The following is an 18,721-nucleotide window of genomic DNA, read 5'->3' on the forward strand; positions in this document are numbered from 1 at the left end:
CTGTGTCTCTGATGTGCTTTGTTGCCAAGTTGTAGGTGTTTGTGTGAACAACATGTTGTTATATATCAAAATGACTAATTATTAAAGCATGCAAATGTTGTGTAAAAATAACTATACATAAATAACTGCATGTGTATGAGTGTAGTTTATATGTATGCGTGTGTGTGTAGATTCAAAAAAGAGAAAACACTTTGTGTGAATTTGAATAAAGGAAATACTTTTGGCTATTGCACAAAACACAAAGCCACCTTTTGCTCCAGTGTATTCCCAGAGTGACCAGTTGCAGCACACAGACGCAGCACTCGGTAGATTGTATATTTGTTTGATTATACGTTTACACAGTTTGTTTAGAACCTTTCCTCCTTGTGTACCAACCACAATCAGGCTGAAGCAGTCTGATTGAGATTACAGGCTTTTCACTTCATGAGTGTTATGTGTGTGTTTCTTTGTGGATGTGTGAATGTATGTGCAGATAAACATACAAAAAATGCAGGAAGAGTGTTTTGCCTTTAAATGCTTTTATAATCCTATTGGTTTTTTATTTGCTTTGCACATACAGAGATCTGATCCAAGTCTATGATTACAGTATATACTTACAGTATAGCAGATGTGCATGTGTTTTATGTTTTTACTTTGTAGTATTAAAGCTTATGATTTAGGTTATGAAATTATTGTAGCCACCGAAGGGCCTCGTGCTCTAAACATGGTGTGTGTATGTTTTATGTTTGTGGATAAAATGTGGATAAAATCCTCTATAATGATACATGTACTTTAAAGTCATGGTATTGATATATGTGAAAAGAAAATACCTGATGTAAATACCTGCAAAATCAAAGCACTTTACAACAGTGATGCAAAAAACTGACACCAGAGATATTAAATAGATACCTCTGTGTAAACAATCACAAGGTCTAATGGTAGACAAAGTTGCACTTCCTTGAGTGTGGGTGTGATCATGTGTGCTACTCCACCTGGAAAAAAAGGTGTGCTGGCCAGTGGACGAGGTATCTCCATCATACGAGTCGCTCTGCTTTCGGCTGAGAGGCGGTCCACCCTGACCGTGCCCTTCGTTGGGGGCAGAGATGTCGATGTTGCTCTTGCTCAGCCTCTTGCTAGAGCTCAGACCTGGGCTGGACTCCCCGAGCAGGCCCGAATTATCCTGAGAGGAAGGAGGAAAATGTGCAACTTACCGTAAAGCCTCATACATTTACAGCAGTGGCTGCACCAGGAGATTACGCATAATCAGATGGGAGTTGATGCGTTTTCCCAGGTGTACAGTTAAAATGTGGAAGGAAAAAAAATGTGCATGTGCAAGAGTCTCAGAATCTATTAGATGTGAGTGGATCCGAATGGCAAAAGGGAGGAGAAGATAGGGAGAGTGTAACAGGCACAAAGTGGAGATCATGCAACACTTGGCAGGAGGAAAAGGACAGAAAATGACAGGCTACTTCAGGCACAAATGTTACAATGAATATGTAACACACAGATCACAGGAAGTCCATAAGACGATGCTCAGAAAAAATCCCCTTCAAATCAACCACTGAAAACAAACGGTGATCCATACACATAAAATGAACCTCGACTGTGACTTTGATTTACAGCACTGATAAAGATGAGACTTTAGAAAAACATAATGCCAAGGGCACTGTCACTGGTGTACGGTGACATTTCAAAAAGCCATTCTTAATACAGGTGTTGTAAAATAAATCTGATGTTACTAGAAAGAACAGGGAATCCTGCCAAAACACAAGGTATACTCATAACACAGGCATGTCAGCTTGATCATCTGCAGTGATCTCATAATCATGTATCACCAGTAGAAAAAATGTTTCTCTAGCTGTTAATAGTCTCCCAAACCCCATACAGCCCTGTGTATCATCATCTTCATCATCATGTTATGACTGCTCATACCTTCAGGCTCTCGGTGCTGTTGTTCCTGCTGCTGTTGTTGGGGCTGCCAGGTCTCTGGTGGTTGCTGAAGCACAAAGCGTCAAAGCACAGCACACCTCCCACACAGTCACCCATCAGGCATACCTGCTTGGGAAATTTATGATTTAGATGACCTCCATATATGGTGCTCTCAGTGAGTAGAAGCTTCAACAGGAGGACAATAAGAGAGGTGTATGAAAGAAATAAAAAAATAAAAAAAAATGGGAAAACAACATATTTCAATGGGACAAGAAGGTGCCCCAGTCCCACGCAGAATACAAAGAGGATACAGTGGATTTTACCATCAGTCTGCAACCTTACCACTACTGCTAATAAAACTTCACAAAGAGTGAAAACCAAATGTGTTTCTAAAAATTTAATTCTCTTTTTTTTTTTTTTTGTTGCTGCTTCAACACCATTCACAGTTTATTTCCATTTTGTGCAGAAGTGAGCAGCTCGTCCATTTCCTTTGTGCACTGCATTGTGGGACAGCATCGTTTTATGCTGCATTCAGAACTCGCTAATCTAGGCCATTCATCTGCAGTGACTATATGAGCAGCAGTTTGACTAACCATCTTGGAATACTGTGAAAATTCTCCCAAAACAGGTTATTTTGTCATTTTTGCACTGTGAACACACTTCACCCTCATAACCTGCTTAAAATGAATCTGTAGTATAGAACTGGGACACAGCTCCTGCATTTTAGTTGAGTGCCAATCCATTTGTCCACTATCACCAGGCAGTAAACTATTAAAAATATAAAGAGCTGGGGCAAAAAAGAGAAAAATACACACACACACACACACACACACACACACACCACAGCTCATTACAATAAAGGTAATTACAAGCTGACTAATCTGTAGGGAAAACATTGCAGAGCGAAAGAAGGATGAGGATGAAAGTTGATTATTTTCAATGAGTAAATAAAACTGGAGACACTGAAGTAGGAGGAATTATGAAATTACAAAAACAAAGTTATCAACAGCATCAATCCATTATCCAATACCAGGGAACTGAAAGTAGCAGCCAATCAAGAGCAAGGAGCCAATCAAGAAAAACAGATATTGCTGTAATTACCTGTATTGTAATCACCTATGGGACCGTTATCTTGTACCCTACTTGACTTTGTCTTTTGTCACAGGTGATTGGCTAATCAATATTGTATTGACCAGCAGCCTTCAGTTATGTGCCATTGACGCGTGAGAATCTGAGGCCTTTCATTTCAAACAAACACAACAGCAGCTGAACTACAGCAGCTCATAGAAAAAAAAAAAGTTGGACCCTTGTTGACCAGTTTTTAAAATTACATTTAGAATGCTTTGTAGGGTTGAAGCAGAGCAAGGACATTGTGTCTCACAGCCCTGACCTAAGGCTGTTAAAGTCAACTTAACTGTATATAACAGTCTTCTCACAGATTTACCAAGAGCCTAGTAGTTGTTATGTAGAAGAGAGTGAAATGCAGCCCACTTAAACAGTAGAGGTCTGGAGTCCTCTAAGGGCCTCAGCTCCCACAGTTTCCACAGATTACACAGCCCACTCCAAAGCAATCTTTACTTCCTTTGATAATCATTGACTTCCATTAAAGTACATGCAGCCCATTACTCAGTGATGAGAGACTAGAGTATAGGGAGAGTATTCTCCTCTCCTCTCCTCTCTCCTGTCCTCTCCAGGAGAAGACATGACAGACCTGACCAGTGAATCCCTGGCCATCCTCTGACTGCAGGAAGCTGCGGTAGACCTGGTTGGCCCGCGCGATGACGGTCGCTACAGCATCCTGGTAGCGCGGTGAGACAATAGCGAGGAGCGGGAGAGCAGCCAAGGGTAGGTGGTCCACGCTGCTGGACACACAGCTTTCATCATAGCTGTATGGGTTCAGACTGGAGAGGGCACGGTAGGTAGGAAGGAAGGAGGGGTGGATGGATGGATGAAAGGGGATGGTTTGAAGAAACACAACAGATTACATCATCACTTTCTGTCTTACAAAGGCCCTTTGTTTGGTGTCTCCTTAGAACTCAGAAAAAGGCGAGTCATCAGTTCCTAATCCACAGTCATGTCAAAATAAATGAAGGTTAGAGAAAATTCACAATATTCCTTTTGTAATACGCTTCCCCTTGATTATCCTGCGTCTTATAATGTCTCCTCCAATCAGTTCATGATGCACCCTGTCTGATTTGTAGCCACGCTTTTCCAAGTGTGTGTACATAAGGAAAATAAGAAGAAGAAGGATGTTATCTCAAGGAATCAAACGCAAGCAATCCTGAAGCGGTAACGGTAATGTGTAGACATTAATGGATGCGTGTGTTTGCTCATGTGTGTTGCAGTGACAGTGCGCGCACGGATCAAGTGAGACACTTCATGTGACAGCGTGAGGAAACAGTATAAGATGGCGTTGCCCTGCACTCTCTCCTTGAGCAGCAGTGTCAACCCTGTCACCATCCATCAGATGCTCTGATTACAGGAAGCAGCAGCAATGCCACACCAAGGCTGAAATATGTCAGCAACCATGGACACCTCCCTATACAGAAGGGCACAACCTCTGTGTGAGTATAAAGGCTGACACTTTTCACGCAGAACTGACACGAAATTGTATATAATGGAACATGTTGTGAAGTACAGGCATCCCAGGTATCGTTTACATTACAAGATCAGCAATATCTTCACAGTATTCTTGCCATTTCTTCTACTTGGACTGCCTGTTTTATTTTTAAGTTCAGTAACACCAAGCAGGCTCTTTTGTGCCTCTTGGGGTTTATGAACTGTATTTAATTAGGGCCAAATATTGTGTTGCCATGGTTACAATACCCCAGAGAAGGAAAAATGGCAGTCTGTGTACCATCTATGCAAGAAAAAAATTTCCCCCAGTTTGTGAACAACTGGGGGCCGCAGCAACTTAATGTTCTTTCACTGACTGTGAATGCTCCGGTGTATATTAGTCAGATTAAGCCATTTACTTGATTGCCTAAACTGACTGCATGAATGTGTAAATTTCTCATTATGATCCTATTTTCAGGACCAAAGCACTTTTAATTATCCAAATAAAACTTTACAAATTTGAGAGCTTCTTCTGAAAAGACATCCAACTCCATTATCATCACTTTTTCCTAATTACAGTCATGATTCTGCACTGTCACGTGTGTATAGCAGCCATGGCCAATTTCTGTAGCAATTACAAAATACAGTGCTGCAGGCTTTAGGAGACATGTTGGGGAGAAAAGAGACAATAGATGTGATTGTTGTGCTCCCAGCAACACAGTGTTCGGCAGCCAGTCTCTGACATCTACAGTGCATAAAGCCACCTCCGCAATCCCCACAGCCACATCATAGCAAACACTGACAGATCTGTGGAGCCACTTATGTAAACAGATTTAAAACATTTTAAGTCAACCTATTCTGCTTGACAGAAATATGGTAAAATCAAACAGGAAAATAAAAAGGTTGGTCAACTTTTAAACATTTTGCTTGTGAAAGCCACATAAAAATGCACAGAGCTCACAGAGCTGCTAACATGGCTGTGGACTCTTTGTAGACATTTGTGTTGTTTCACTGTGTTTAACCTGTCCTACAATCCCTATAGCATATTCTCTGTTAGGGTAATCTCTCCTTTGGCTTCACTCTTGGCAGTCTCCCCCTGGACTAGTTGCTATTCGCGAGCAGCAACGTGAGGCGTCACACCGTAGGATGTGGCTCTGATGTGTTGCTGTCAGTAGAAAAGTGTATAAACATCACCTAAAGACTCTTGAGATGCAGTTTGCTTCTGCAGTGTCAGCTCTGTGGTGTATGAACCCTGTTCTCGAGGGCAGATTTTTGAGACAGATTCTACTCTATGAGCTGCTCTCATGCAGATCTGAAAGAAAACGGAAATCTTTGTGATATATTCTGTGTCAGTTATTTGCATAACAACAGTGTCACTCTTTCTGCAGAAGACTTGCGGTGCAAAAAATACCATCAAGTCACATCAAACCATATGTGTGTGTGTATATATATATATATATATATATATATATTTTTTTTTTTTTTTTTTTTTTAAATCAAGATCGTGTTTATTGAGTTTTGGAGCTGAAACATCCAAATTAAGCACCACTGAGATCTAGGCCCAAGCTTTGTAGTTGCTCAGCCTTGATCTTATTTGAGTCTTGTTAACAACTGCTGCTCACACACTCTCCCAAAAACACACACTTGCTCAGAGAAGGCCAAAATAGAAAAAAAAAACAAAAAACAAAAAAAACTAAAACAATCTAATTAATATTCCAAACACAGTTCTTCCTCTGAACAGGGTTCACAAGTCACATGACAGGAGCAGAGGTTTAACACCTTCTGCACTGTTCAACAAATGTCAGGTGAGACACTCATTATTTGCATTGCATAATTACTTGATTATGCAAGCACTTGTTAGTATTATTACCGCAGAGCAGCCACTGTTTTACATTCAAAATAGTGCACCCTAACGACTTGTGTGTGTCTGAACGTGTGTGTGCATGAGCCAAACTGTTCTCTGATTTATTTGCTGAGGCAGTTTGAAGGGTTGCAGGTTATTCTCTGTTCAGAATCAATGATCCTAATTAATTTGAGGCGACCACTAACATTTTTTTCTATATAAACATGTGCTTCAGAGACGCTGCTCCATCAAACCATCCAAATCCCATCTGCATTTAATGGCTATAATTAATCTTAATAATCTTAACCGTAATTTCCTCTAAAATGCTGGTGATCAATAAAATAGTGGCTGTGATATCAGGCGTACAATTTTGATGGAGCGAAACTGGAAAGTGTTGTATTTGTTGTCGGAGACAGATGGTGTTCTACAGTCTGGATTTTATAGTATGTGGCTGTAGATTTACAGTCTTGATTAAGAGCATATGTTGATCCAAAATGTCATCTAACAGGCTACAAACGTGACATCCATCAGCCAGCACAGAGACAGCGGATAATTCAAATGTGCTGCTTGGGAGGCTTTTTGCTCCTGAAAAGAGCCACAGCAGCAGAGCCCTGAATGGTAGAGGAGCGTGCCTGTTATTTCAAGATATGAGTCATTCACTCATGAGCGGTGGCATTTACCCCGTTTACATCTTTTCACTCTCACTGGTAAAAAAGCAATGCTAACTGAGAATATGCCGAGGTCATGTCGTGGTGTCATGAAAGTGCACATTTTTGAAGACATTGTAATGAAGACATTACAAAGAAAGCTTAATTTGCTGCTTTGTTATGGGTGTCAGTTCACTTTAGATTGGGTGTAAGGTTATACTGCATCTTTGAACCACGAGAGCTTTACATGTGATCGCTTTGCCAGTGATTACCATGTGGAGTTTTCTAGAAACGCTGTCAGACTCACTAAATGACACCTAAAAGGAGAGTAATTGTGGTACTATTCCATACTGAGAGATGTACAGAAGTCTTCCTCAAAGTTTCATGCTAATGTGATGATGAAGAGATCCATTAACAACAGCGGGGAGAAGATCTCCGGGCCGAGTGAGCCAATTAAACCTCAAATCAGCCTCATCTCACGCAGCATAACCTTGAGACAGACTCTATTATGCTGCCCTTCCACAGCTTTCCCTCTCACCGTGTAATGTCAAACTGAAAACTCTGAAGTCTGTCAGGTTCCTGCTTAATTGCTCTCCCTATTTCTTAATGGTTGGCTTAGCTCTGCAGAACGTTTTCACAATTAACATGAAAAGCAAAGGCCCTCTGCAGAGTCTCCTTAATTAGGGAGAGGGCCCAGAAATAGTAGCGGCACATCCGCAGCTGCCAATGGCCAGAATAATGAGTCTCTATCTTCATGACCTGAGGTCACTTGCCGTGCACATGGAAAAGTGGACTTCCTCCTCCTCCTTGGCTTTTCCTCACAGAAAACTGATCCTGTACAATGACACTGAATCTACTGAATCCATTTTATTTTTTTCTCTCAGATGAAGTTTTTAATAGTTGAAATGTTTTCTTTCTCTTCAAACTGTAGGCGGTGTGTTGGCAGCGAGAGGAAATCAATTTGGGAGCCATTTCACTGTCTCCGTTAATTGGATGTGCTATGGTGCAATAATACACTTTCAGAGCTCTTTTCCAACTGTTTTTGTGTGGGATGTATTTTTGCGAGTGTGTTTACAGATTGCATGTGTGTGTTGTCTTGACACCCAGCTCCTAGCCAGCACCGTCAGGTACATTCATTAGCAGGCAGAGCTAATAATGAGTGCTCAGAGCCCCTCAGAGCGCAGCGGGCTGTGCGCACAGACAGCAACAAGGACAACACAAGCTGAAAAACATGTTCATGCTCTATGGGGACATCCTACACCACATTAGGAATTATCAAGAACTGGGTCCAAAGTGGTCTGTTTATGTGAAAGTTTGTGTTTGAGGCGTTAAGAGGCTTTGCCACCTCCACTCCATGGTGCGATTTTCAGCCAAGCTGTTACCCAGAATGACAGTAAATTACCCATACAGCAGCAATTCCTTCCTGCACGGTTGCCTATTCCTCTGACGTTTATGTTGGCACACAAATAAATGAGACTCCACACACCCACAAGTCCAACACTGTCATTAGAGCAAACACTGTTAACTGACAAAAGTGCAGTTGAATAAGTCTTGTGTTTGTTGCGGTGTGGGCGTGTATGAATGCCTACTAACTGTACATATTGTGAGAGTATGCTGAGGACCTGGAGCCAGCTGGGCATAAGTGGACTTTGTCTAATTTCACTTGAGAGCTAAAACACATATTCACTTCTCATTGTAGTCAGGAGATTTTCAAAAGGCTGTTCATGAGCTGAATTTTGCTCAAATTTGGTCGGCCCATAATTAAGAAGAAACTGCAGTGCACAAATGCAAAACTAGCTCTGAAATCATTTACAAGCAAGTTACTATTCCATAGTTTGAGAGAGAGAGTACACACAACGTGGTGTTTCAGCAACAAAAATGTCCTGCTTGGTCACAATTCATCAAAATAAATCAAAGGGATCTACATTAAGATTGTTGTTTAAAAAAAAAAAAATCAAATTTTTAAAACTCCCAAATATCAATATCAGTATCTGCCACAAAAATCCGGCATCAGTCAAGGAATGTACCATTTCTAGCAAACTGTTAGATAGTACAGTCTTGTAAGGCACTTTCAAATGGACCTTAAGGTTCATTTCAAGGTTAAATTATCCTCCTGCAGGAAAATCAATCTTAACATAATTAAATGCCACATAAATAATGTGGAAGCACTGCATTACATTGTTCAATCCGATTTATTTTTTTTGGTTTCTACATTAAATTGTTTGATCATTTATCTATATCTTTTTATTTGACCATTTTATATACAGTAATCTTTCATTAATCTGTGAATTTCCTAATAAGACAGCGTTGGTCCTTTGAGAATCTTTTCAAGCTAAATTTTGTGCATGCGTAATATGTAAATTGTGCTTGTTTTCATATGGATGTGTCCCCACATGCATTCAAGAGCAGGCTATCCAGACATGTGGCAATGACTCAGTTCTGCTTGATTCCCAAGGGAAGTTGTTGTTTTTAATATTTTATCTCTGGAAGTGGTGAAAGCCAAGCGGACGTCAAGCTGCCAAGCAGCTACAGCACTCAAATCTCTTTCCACTCATCTTGCTTCCAGTCACTACCTCACTCTTGCTAATGCCATTCACAAAACCAGACAGAAGCCTCAACTTGACTGCCAAACACATTCTCTCAGCCACAGTGATTAGTGACAATTCAGACAAAAACATCCTCAGCATGTAACTGAAGAGCTGTGAAAACTAAGTGACACTGTCAAAGATAAAACTGGTGACCACTGGGACATATGACATTAAATGCAAAATGAAATGATTAGTTATGCTTAAGCAGCTCTAGGCACAGTCTTCTTGACAGAAGACAAGTCTAAAAAAAGAGCAAACACATGAACACAGGCATGTATTTACCTCCAGTATCTCAAAAATATCGTCCAGCCAAGGACGTCATTTCTTTACCCAGATGACTGCAAGGAGTTTTAATGGCGATAATACTGCATAATTTGCCATAAGGGAAAACACATCTACTGACTGCTGTTCATCACTGAGCTCACCACCACAACATCCACAATTAACTTCCACTCAGAAATTGATAGCACAAATGTAACCTGAATACAAAGTAACAGTAGCTAATTAAACAAAAAGATCATTGCACACATTCCTTGGAGAGGCCTCAGGATCTGTGGAAACTGTACAATATCATTTAAGCGTTCATTTGTCCACTTAGGAGCCGCCTCCAGAACTTAAGGGGAAGAAATCACAATAAAAAAAACAGCAGCATTTAAAAAGGTTAGCAGTTTAATATTCCACATGACCACATGCTTGCAGGGGCTGAAAATGTCATCAGCATACTAATTAACACTGCACTGCCTGTTTAGGGGTCTTTGGCCAATATATTTTCTCCATTAACCTTCACTACCCCAGCCAACCAGGCAGTTTTGCCTCTATGCTAATTCCTGCAGACATGAATTAATACTGAGCAGATTCTTGAAATGCTTCATTTAACAGTAAAGTCCAGTGCAGATTGTTCATTGGTCCTTTATAGTAATTAAGGGTGCACATAAAAATTATGAGAATGCTGGTTGAATTTTAAAACAAGTTCAAAATGCTAAATGTAAATGCAACCAAGAACCATTGTTGATTATAATCTGTTTGCTCAAAACACCTCAGAAAACAGTCTGAGACACAGTGATCCAGCATTTACAATACCAGGACCCTGAAACTGAAGCAGCTAAATGGAATTCAGCCATCATCAGTTCTGGTACTTCTTTTACTATGACATGTCAAAACCTGAAAAGCCCATGTAGCGTAGAGTTAGTTCAGGCAGAGCACTGAACTTGGCCTCACTTTAGCAGGCTGGCTTCAGCCGCGTCATTCATGCCTCACAGTCACTGGCTCATTCATCGGCTGACTAGTAACTTCCAATCAAATTCATGAAGGTTAACAGCACAGCCAATATAACCTGACACTTCTCACTGTTTCTCTGCTGATACGATTATTCCAAAAACGTTTGCTGCCACAGCTCCCTCCACCACCTCAGCCTGCTCCTTGATGCGCTAAGCTTTTGGTATTGTGGATTTAACTATGATTTAATATTCACGTCTGTTTGTTAGAGAAGGATTTGGCCTCCTAGTACAGTCTAGGATTCTTTGACAGTTCCTTCAAGAGCACTACCTTTCCACCAAATGTAACTCAATGACCATTTACTATAAATGGTAATTTACTTGATGTATCTTGGGCTTAACTAGGCAGATGTTTAAAAAGACGTAAATAAATCCATTTCTTGAAGTTGCACACGTCTCAACTCTTCCCAAGAGTAACTAAAATCAGCAAGCAGCCTGTGGAAGTAAGCACTAACAGGGTCTTAGTGATCCATCTTTCTCACCGTTTAATTAAATCATCAAGAGGAGAGCAGCAACAGCAATTTCAGCAAAGTTGTGATACAGAGGGCGTACCATGAGTGTAATAATGTCTCGCTCAGAGTCCATCCATGTGTTTGTGTCAATTAAGCTGCTAGCCAAACTGTTAAACTAAACTGTTAAGCAAAACTGTTTTTTAGCACAAGTACTTCCTCTGGCACATTCTGGGAGTTACCAAACATGCCCAGTTGCAGTAGTAGCATCTAGCCAGATTTGCATAACTAGGTAAAGCATAGATGCAAATTAAACTTGTGATCTGGCTAAAAGAGAGACATATACGGAAAGGTGATAAATTAAAGGACATGACCATTGTCCATCTTATTCCTTTGCTTGATGAATTTGGGAAATAACTGATGTGGAAACACAACCTGTAACACTTTAAACAGGGTAATGCAATTATATCGTACTCCTGAGGGATGAGAGGATGAACTCAAATAAAGTAATAAACAGTTAGCTTAGCATTAGCTAAAATGTTATGAAATTCAGGGACAACTTGTGCTGTTCCCAGCAGTCCCAAAAATCAAGCTGTATTAAATTTGTGTCTTTAAAATGAAAGAAAGTGAAAGGAATAACCAGAAGTCTCGCCTATAATTCACACAAGGTATCATGAAGATATGAATAAGGTGGGCAAAGCATCTTTGTAAAGCAGTTTGTTGACACAGATTATTCAAGTTTCTGGACTTATATTGGAGGGGGTGAATATCATTCTTTCTAAAAATATCACCTTATTTAGTGTTTTGATGATGTTGGTGGAGAGCGCTGTCTAACATGTTGGTACAAAATTTCCTGCAGGTGTTCAATTGGATTGAGATACGGAGACTGTGAAGGTCGTAGCACAGGCCTATGATTCACATCATTTTCATACTCATCAGACTACTCAGTGGGCCATCGTGTCCTTGTCCAGTTATTTAGTCAGTTCTTCCTGTGGCTAAATATAAAGTGTATTAAACCACATCAGGATTTTATCCAGATATGAGGCACTTAAAATGGCAAGAGTAAATAGGGCCAATGAGACTCCCTGTTTTGGCAACGGCACTTACTTGGACACCAGGGAGAAGGCTTCAGCACACACGGCCGGACATGGCACCAGCTTGATCATTACGTGTTCTGCAGCAGCCTGGAAATGCGCTCGTGTCACCTTCTCCAGCACCGAGGCCAGAGTGGCCACATCGCCAGCCTTTGTGCTGGGGTCTCCGCCTGCTGTGTCCAAGATGTTTCCCCCGTGCACCACCAGCAGCAGCACATGGGTTTTGCATTTCCTCTGCAAAAGGGTTCAGTTAGAGTTGAAAAGAGACACTTAAAAAGGAAGGGAAGGAATAAAAGCAGCATTTTGTGAAAGCAGAGGGGCTACGTAGCCAGACAAATAACCAAGTATTTCTACTTGTTCTTGGCTGCTGGTGAATATACTGAGAGGCTCTTCGTAATGATCCTACCTCTATGTCCTCCAGTCCTTCAATGCTGCTCTGAGGGGCACAGCGTGGACCACCCAGCTGGTAGAGACCCTCTGTAAAGAGTAAAAGAAGGGGAAGGCAGGAAGGAAAGAAAGGGAAGAATTGAAACAGAGAAAAGGGGAAAGAAAGGGTCACTGCAGGAGCCACTTCACCCATATGCACCAATAACAGAAGCATAAATGGATATTGATTGGTGAATATGGTCAATATTACTAATGCCTCTTCATCTCTCTTCATTCCTACTCCAAAGTGGGTGATGGGTCTATGTACCCTTAAGCTCAAATGGCATAACCATAAGATTCAGAAGTCAATACTGACAGCGAACAGCAGGAGCATGGTTGTTTCTGCGCTGCAGCATCTATAACCACCACATGTAATTGGATTTTGGCTTCTCTGATGCAGAAAAACAATGGACTTCTTTTCTAGAGACAAAACATGAAGGGACAGGGACATTTTTATCCAAATTGTAATGACTAGAAGCATCTCTCCCTCTCTCTGTGCAGTGCAGCGTATCATGGGAACCTGGCCAAACTCATTACCCTCTCCGGAAGCCTCTGCACACTGTGGCATCTTATTCCTGAGCTCTCTCCTGTCTCTCTTTCTATCTTCTCTCTCCTGGCTCAAGGCATGGCTCTATGCTTTGCTCGCTCTCTCGTTGTTTATTTGGCCTTCTCGTCTGGGACCGAATACCATGGGAGGCTCACGCACTGTCAGCTCCCTTCTACTCCATTCCCAGCCCACAGCCTGCCTCCGACTGCCTGCTTGTCTAGAACAGCTCAGCACACACAAGGGACTCGTCACACTGTACTATTTTGGTCACAAAGTAACAGGAAATCAATGGAGAGAGGTTTTCTTTTTTTTTTTTCTGAAAGAGGAAGGCAGGGTAGAAAAGTTCCCCCAAAAACCTTGTAAAGTATTTTAGTGTGCAAACACTGCTGGAGAGGGAAACATTATGGGATTTGACAGCAAGAAGAAAAACTCTGCCTTGTTTGATAAAAAAGTTTCAGTACTTATTTGTGGGACTAGATCATTAGTGTGTTTTTGAAACCCATTTTTTTTAGATGGAAACCACTGACTGACATATATATTATAAATAAATGATTTTTTTTTTTCTCCGACTTTTTGTTTAGCATCACCACGAGGCTGACATTTAGGATTTTATGTCAAATATCTTCACAGCTATTGAGTGGACTGAAGGTCCATAGTGGATCAAGTCTGATGACCTTCATGATCCCTTGACTTTTCATCTAGCACCATCACCGTTATCGGGTCAGAACTCTGACCAATGACATTCCCATCAAGTCAAGTTAATGTCACGTTGCAAGTATTTTTATTATTGAGTCAAGAAAGTCTCTAGATAAGACAAGAAATGTTTCAGCTAGTTTAAATTTCTGATGCCATAAGTAGTATAAAGTTATACTTATTAAAATTGTAAGTTCTGTTCATTAAGTGCAATAAAAAAGTGCAAAATTGTTTTATCACTGAATGCAGTAGACAGACAATATTACGGTATTCAACAACACACTCACACAAACAGCTGCGCTCAGCAGATTGTAGGAAAGACAGTCGCCGGAAATAGCAGAGCTTCACTCACCTCATCATTTGTGAGAGCAGCACACATGCTGGGATGCTCCTGAATTCAATGAAAAGTGAGACATTTGTCTGATATTGGAGCAAACTGACAAAATCATCTTTCTGTTGGCGAAGCTCAGTGGTATAAACTGGCTTCCTGCGGTTACGAAGCCAATTTTTTTTTGCTCCTGCAGCAGATTTATGCTGCTGCAGGAGAATTCTAACAATCTGTTTGCTTTTCTGTTTTCATTTCTTGTGCCTCCTCTCAGAGGTCTGAGTCCTGCCAGTCAATATGTGCTTTACAAAGCTTAGTGGTATTTAGCAGCTCTCTCCCTGAGCTCATTCTCTCCCAACAAATGACCTAACCTAGAAAGCACCCTGTGGAAAGTTGACAATGCCATAGTTCACGAGCACCATTGCCATTTCCAGTGGCTTAAAGCCCAGTCAGATCCACACTCATAGCAGGTGCACACAGTGCATCAGTGTATCTGTTATGAGATATTTCTTAACTTATCTACGAGAGAGAGAGGAAGAGAAAATTGACCCCAGAAACAGGATTGTGAAGATGAAAGGGCTCTACAGAGCAGTCTACTCGAGCTGAATGAGAAGGGATGAAATATTGATCTATTGATCCCTGTTTGGTTCCCCCTTGCGAGTCATTCTGTCAGTGTAACTATGATTTAAAATGTCATTTTCCCATAAAACCCAGGGTTGTCTCTTTTTGTCTCCAGCATGCAGAGTTTTTGTTTTCTGTTTATCTTTTTCTTCCTCTCAGGTCTCCACCACTTCTATCACCATCACACATTTATCACCTTCGACTGAGCAGGTGGGAGAAAGACAAGAGCAGGAGGATGAGAGTGAGAGGCAAAAGACTGCATTCATCATCAGCAAGATTGGCTTGCAGACTACAGATTCATATCTTCCCAGGGAGTATGGAAATGGCACAATGCCCTCAAAGTTTCCTGCCTGCAGGAGTGTGAATCAACTCATTAGAGAGCTACAGTATCACTGTGAATTATCTGTGTTCCTGGGAAGACAGCAGCTCTGACGTCTTTGTGCAATTTGTTTTTGCCTCTAAAGCTTTAGCTTGATTCAACCAGACATGTCACAGTTTAAAGCAACATAAGAAGAGATGCTGTGTTAAGCACTTAATTAAATTTGTGCGAAATGATTATGAACACCTTACAGGTGTGGGTGACAATTTTCAATATAACTGTATGTGGTTATAAAGAAATCATTAGGGGTAATAACACTGAATGGGCTTTTAACATTATTGCATGAGGTGTCTGTTTTTTTGCAATAACCAGATCTGGTCCTGAGGTGTCTCTGCCCACCTGATTAATGTAGCCACCTGATTAATGTAAGTCCAACCTTCTGTCTCTTTTAGCTCTGTTTTTGGTCTCCACTGAGGGAAATATCTGGTTCTTAAGCTGATAAATTCTCCATTATGTTCACCAGCTCGTTGCTAACTGTGTCACTGCTGTCAAGGTCAGTTTATTAGAGCTCACTGCCTGCTGCTGCTGCTGCTGGAACCACAGCTTGTTTGAGGGGCAAGAGTGAACCCAAACAGTTAAAATTACCAAAAACCAAAACAATGCACTGAAAGAGGCTAAAAGGCTCAACAGAGCTGAGTGGAACTGCAGAGCTAGGTGATAATTCTCTGCCAGTCCATCACTATGAGTGACACACACAGTCACAACCATGTGACAAATATTGACTAGCACAGTGCTGGCATGGCTCTACATGTATGCTCTACAAGCATAGGTTTACACATTATAAAGTGATTGTTTACTTCCAAGCAAATGAATGATTTCTTCTAGGTACTTGTAGAATGAATGACAAACCACTGGTGGAGTAGTTCAGCTAGCACACACCAGATCTCTGAAAGATCTTGTTTAAACAGCCTATTTCACACTGAGCTTCTTCAGGTTTGCTCAACAAGATAAATGACTGACTGATGAACAGTCCAGACTGATTGATGGGTGAATCTGAAAAGCTTGATGCACGCTGTGTTTGCAGCTCCAAAACAACTCTAGTCTCTCATGCAAAAAAACCCCCAAAACAACAAAAAACAGAATAACATAGAGATCTGGTGCTCAGTGAGACTTTCTGCAACAGATGTTTACATTTGTTTGTGATCATCGGGGCAGAGATAATTGTATAACAAAATTTCCACACCTGCGCATCCTTATTAGCAATCTCCATGGAAAGAATTTTATTTTTGCAAGACAGGAGATTTTGTTTGTGGAATATTTGCATTGATTTGGCTAAGGTCCCCAGTCCAAATAAAACACTGCATAGAATGTCTCTAGGCAACTAGAGAATATGATGTATTACAATCTGAATAGGAGTGACAAAATATGTTTGTGTTACAGGTAAGATGCTTGCAAGGGAAATGATATAGAAAGGTGAAGAGGTCATCCTTTGCTTTGTTGTGACTCAACAATGTATGCTGTTGATTAGTAACATGTTAGGGGTGATCATTTGGAGGAATGCTGTCTCCTGACAGGGTGAACAGCCCCCTATGACCTGCGGCACAGTACAGGCATGCTAACACGCTCAGCCATCTGTTCACTGCTGCCAGCATCAGGGTCTCTCTTGTTCCCCTGCTGCAAAAAGACCCCAGGATACGCCACCAGCTCCTCTGCATGACAAACCTGCTGACCCCACACACACACGGACACACGTATGCATACACACACACACACACCATAAGGCAAGGCAGCACATAAAATGATTCAAAGACATGTATACGTTCAGACACACGCACATGCAATCTGTCCCTGACTATCCCAGCTGCTCCCTGTCTATATGCTGTGGTTGCTGTACTGCAACAAACACTCCCACACACATATACAGGCAGACGAGCAGCAGCAGAGGCTCACTCAGCGCCTGTGACTGGGCATGTGATGATTTGATAGTCACTATCAGCAATCTACATGTATTTCCAGATATTTTACAATAAAGGGACAAAAAAAAAAAAAACAAAAACACACACAAAATGTAAGAATACAAAGAGAGCAATATGAATGTCTGAAGGACTGCAATCAATGTTGGACACCTGGGCAATGTGATATAAACTTTATACAAAGAAACACGATGAAGCTGTACCAGTAACAAGTGCAAAAACATGCACCAGAACAAGTAGCTACAAGTATCAGAAACTCCCTCAAAGGAATAGTCTGACATTTTGGGAAATATGCTTACTTGCTTCCTTGCCTGAAAGGGTCTGTATATACAAAGCCAGGAGATGGTCAGCTTAGCAAAGCATAAAGGCTGGAAAAAGGGGGAAACAGCCTGGCTCTGTCCAAAGGTAACAAAATCCCAAAAGCATGTCTAAAGCTCACTGATTAACATGTAACGTCTCGTTTGTTTAATCAGTACAAAATCAAACGTCTTTATGCTAAACTATTGAGCTAACTGGCAAGAAAGCCTACTTCAAACTACTTTTTTTAGACAATAAAACAGAGACAACTGGAATTTTGAAGACCAAGTGATTTCTGTGTTGTGGTATTTCAATCCTTAACTGATTCCACTTCTTGCAAGTTAATGAATTTAGTTGCAAAATATGGCAGAAGTGAGTTTTACATCTCATATAATGAGCTCCAACATGTGTCATTACTAAATCAGAAGCAGCAGAATTTAAAAACTGAGTCATAATCTCTATTGGATCAGTATAGGCAGATACTCAGTGTTTTGGTGTTAGTTCTGGAGAAGGAAAATGGGTACACAAGTCAGTTTTATTTATATAGCCCAAGGTCACACACTTGTCTCAGGGGGCTTTACAGTTTGTAAAACATCTGACCCACTACATACTTAGACCTTTGATTTGTATAAGGCGCAATCATTCTTCCTGGAGGGACAGATATTCAATAGCCTTCTTTTATACAAAGTTAACACAAGTAGTAGAATTACAATATAAAGAAACATAATTCAATTGCAGAAATTAAGTTACTATTGTGGATAACATACATTATTAAGTAATTAATAAGTGTAATAAGTTGAAGAGTGTAAGTGGTATTGACCCATTTCTACCCTTAAGTGCTGCACTGACCGTGTGACCACTTTAGCTGCTTGACAATTCTGCAGCACATAGACGCTAACAACAACACTCAATCAGCACCCGAGAGTCGTGGCGCACCACAGTTTTATTTCTTTGCATTTCAAACAGCTCCTCACCCCTGGTAAAAATAAGAGAGGCAGAATAATACTCCAGACATGCAGAGCTGAGTCTTCAAGGCCAGTCACTTGTTACAATTATCTCACCTCTCCCTCTTCTGTTGTTTGCCGTCTTTTATTAGAATTCTGCAGAGACATTTATCTTTCCAGCTTGTAAGCCTCTCTAGGCAATTTTGTTTTCAGGAGA

The 18,721-nt window shown here is 40.9% G+C and overlaps 1 protein-coding gene across 1 annotated transcript in view; it reads right to left on the reverse strand.

Annotated features, from left to right (window-relative positions):
- The window catches only part of pitpnm3 (PITPNM family member 3), a 71,554-nt gene that overhangs the window by 20,794 nt on the left and 32,039 nt on the right, over positions 1-18,721 (reverse strand). The window contains exons 4-8 of the mRNA XM_041047370.1: positions 12,766-12,836; positions 12,373-12,593; positions 3,620-3,809; positions 1,912-2,034; positions 972-1,159 (exon numbers count right to left, since the gene is read on the reverse strand). Coding sequence (XP_040903304.1) covers positions 972-1,159; positions 1,912-2,034; positions 3,620-3,809; positions 12,373-12,593; positions 12,766-12,836 — 793 coding nt within the window. The remainder of the gene's footprint in view (positions 1-971; positions 1,160-1,911; positions 2,035-3,619; positions 3,810-12,372; positions 12,594-12,765; positions 12,837-18,721) is intronic.

Source organism: Toxotes jaculatrix, chromosome 9 (assembly GCF_017976425.1).
Source record: "Toxotes jaculatrix isolate fToxJac2 chromosome 9, fToxJac2.pri, whole genome shotgun sequence".
In the NCBI taxonomy this organism is placed as follows: Eukaryota; Metazoa; Chordata; class Actinopteri; family Toxotidae; genus Toxotes; species Toxotes jaculatrix.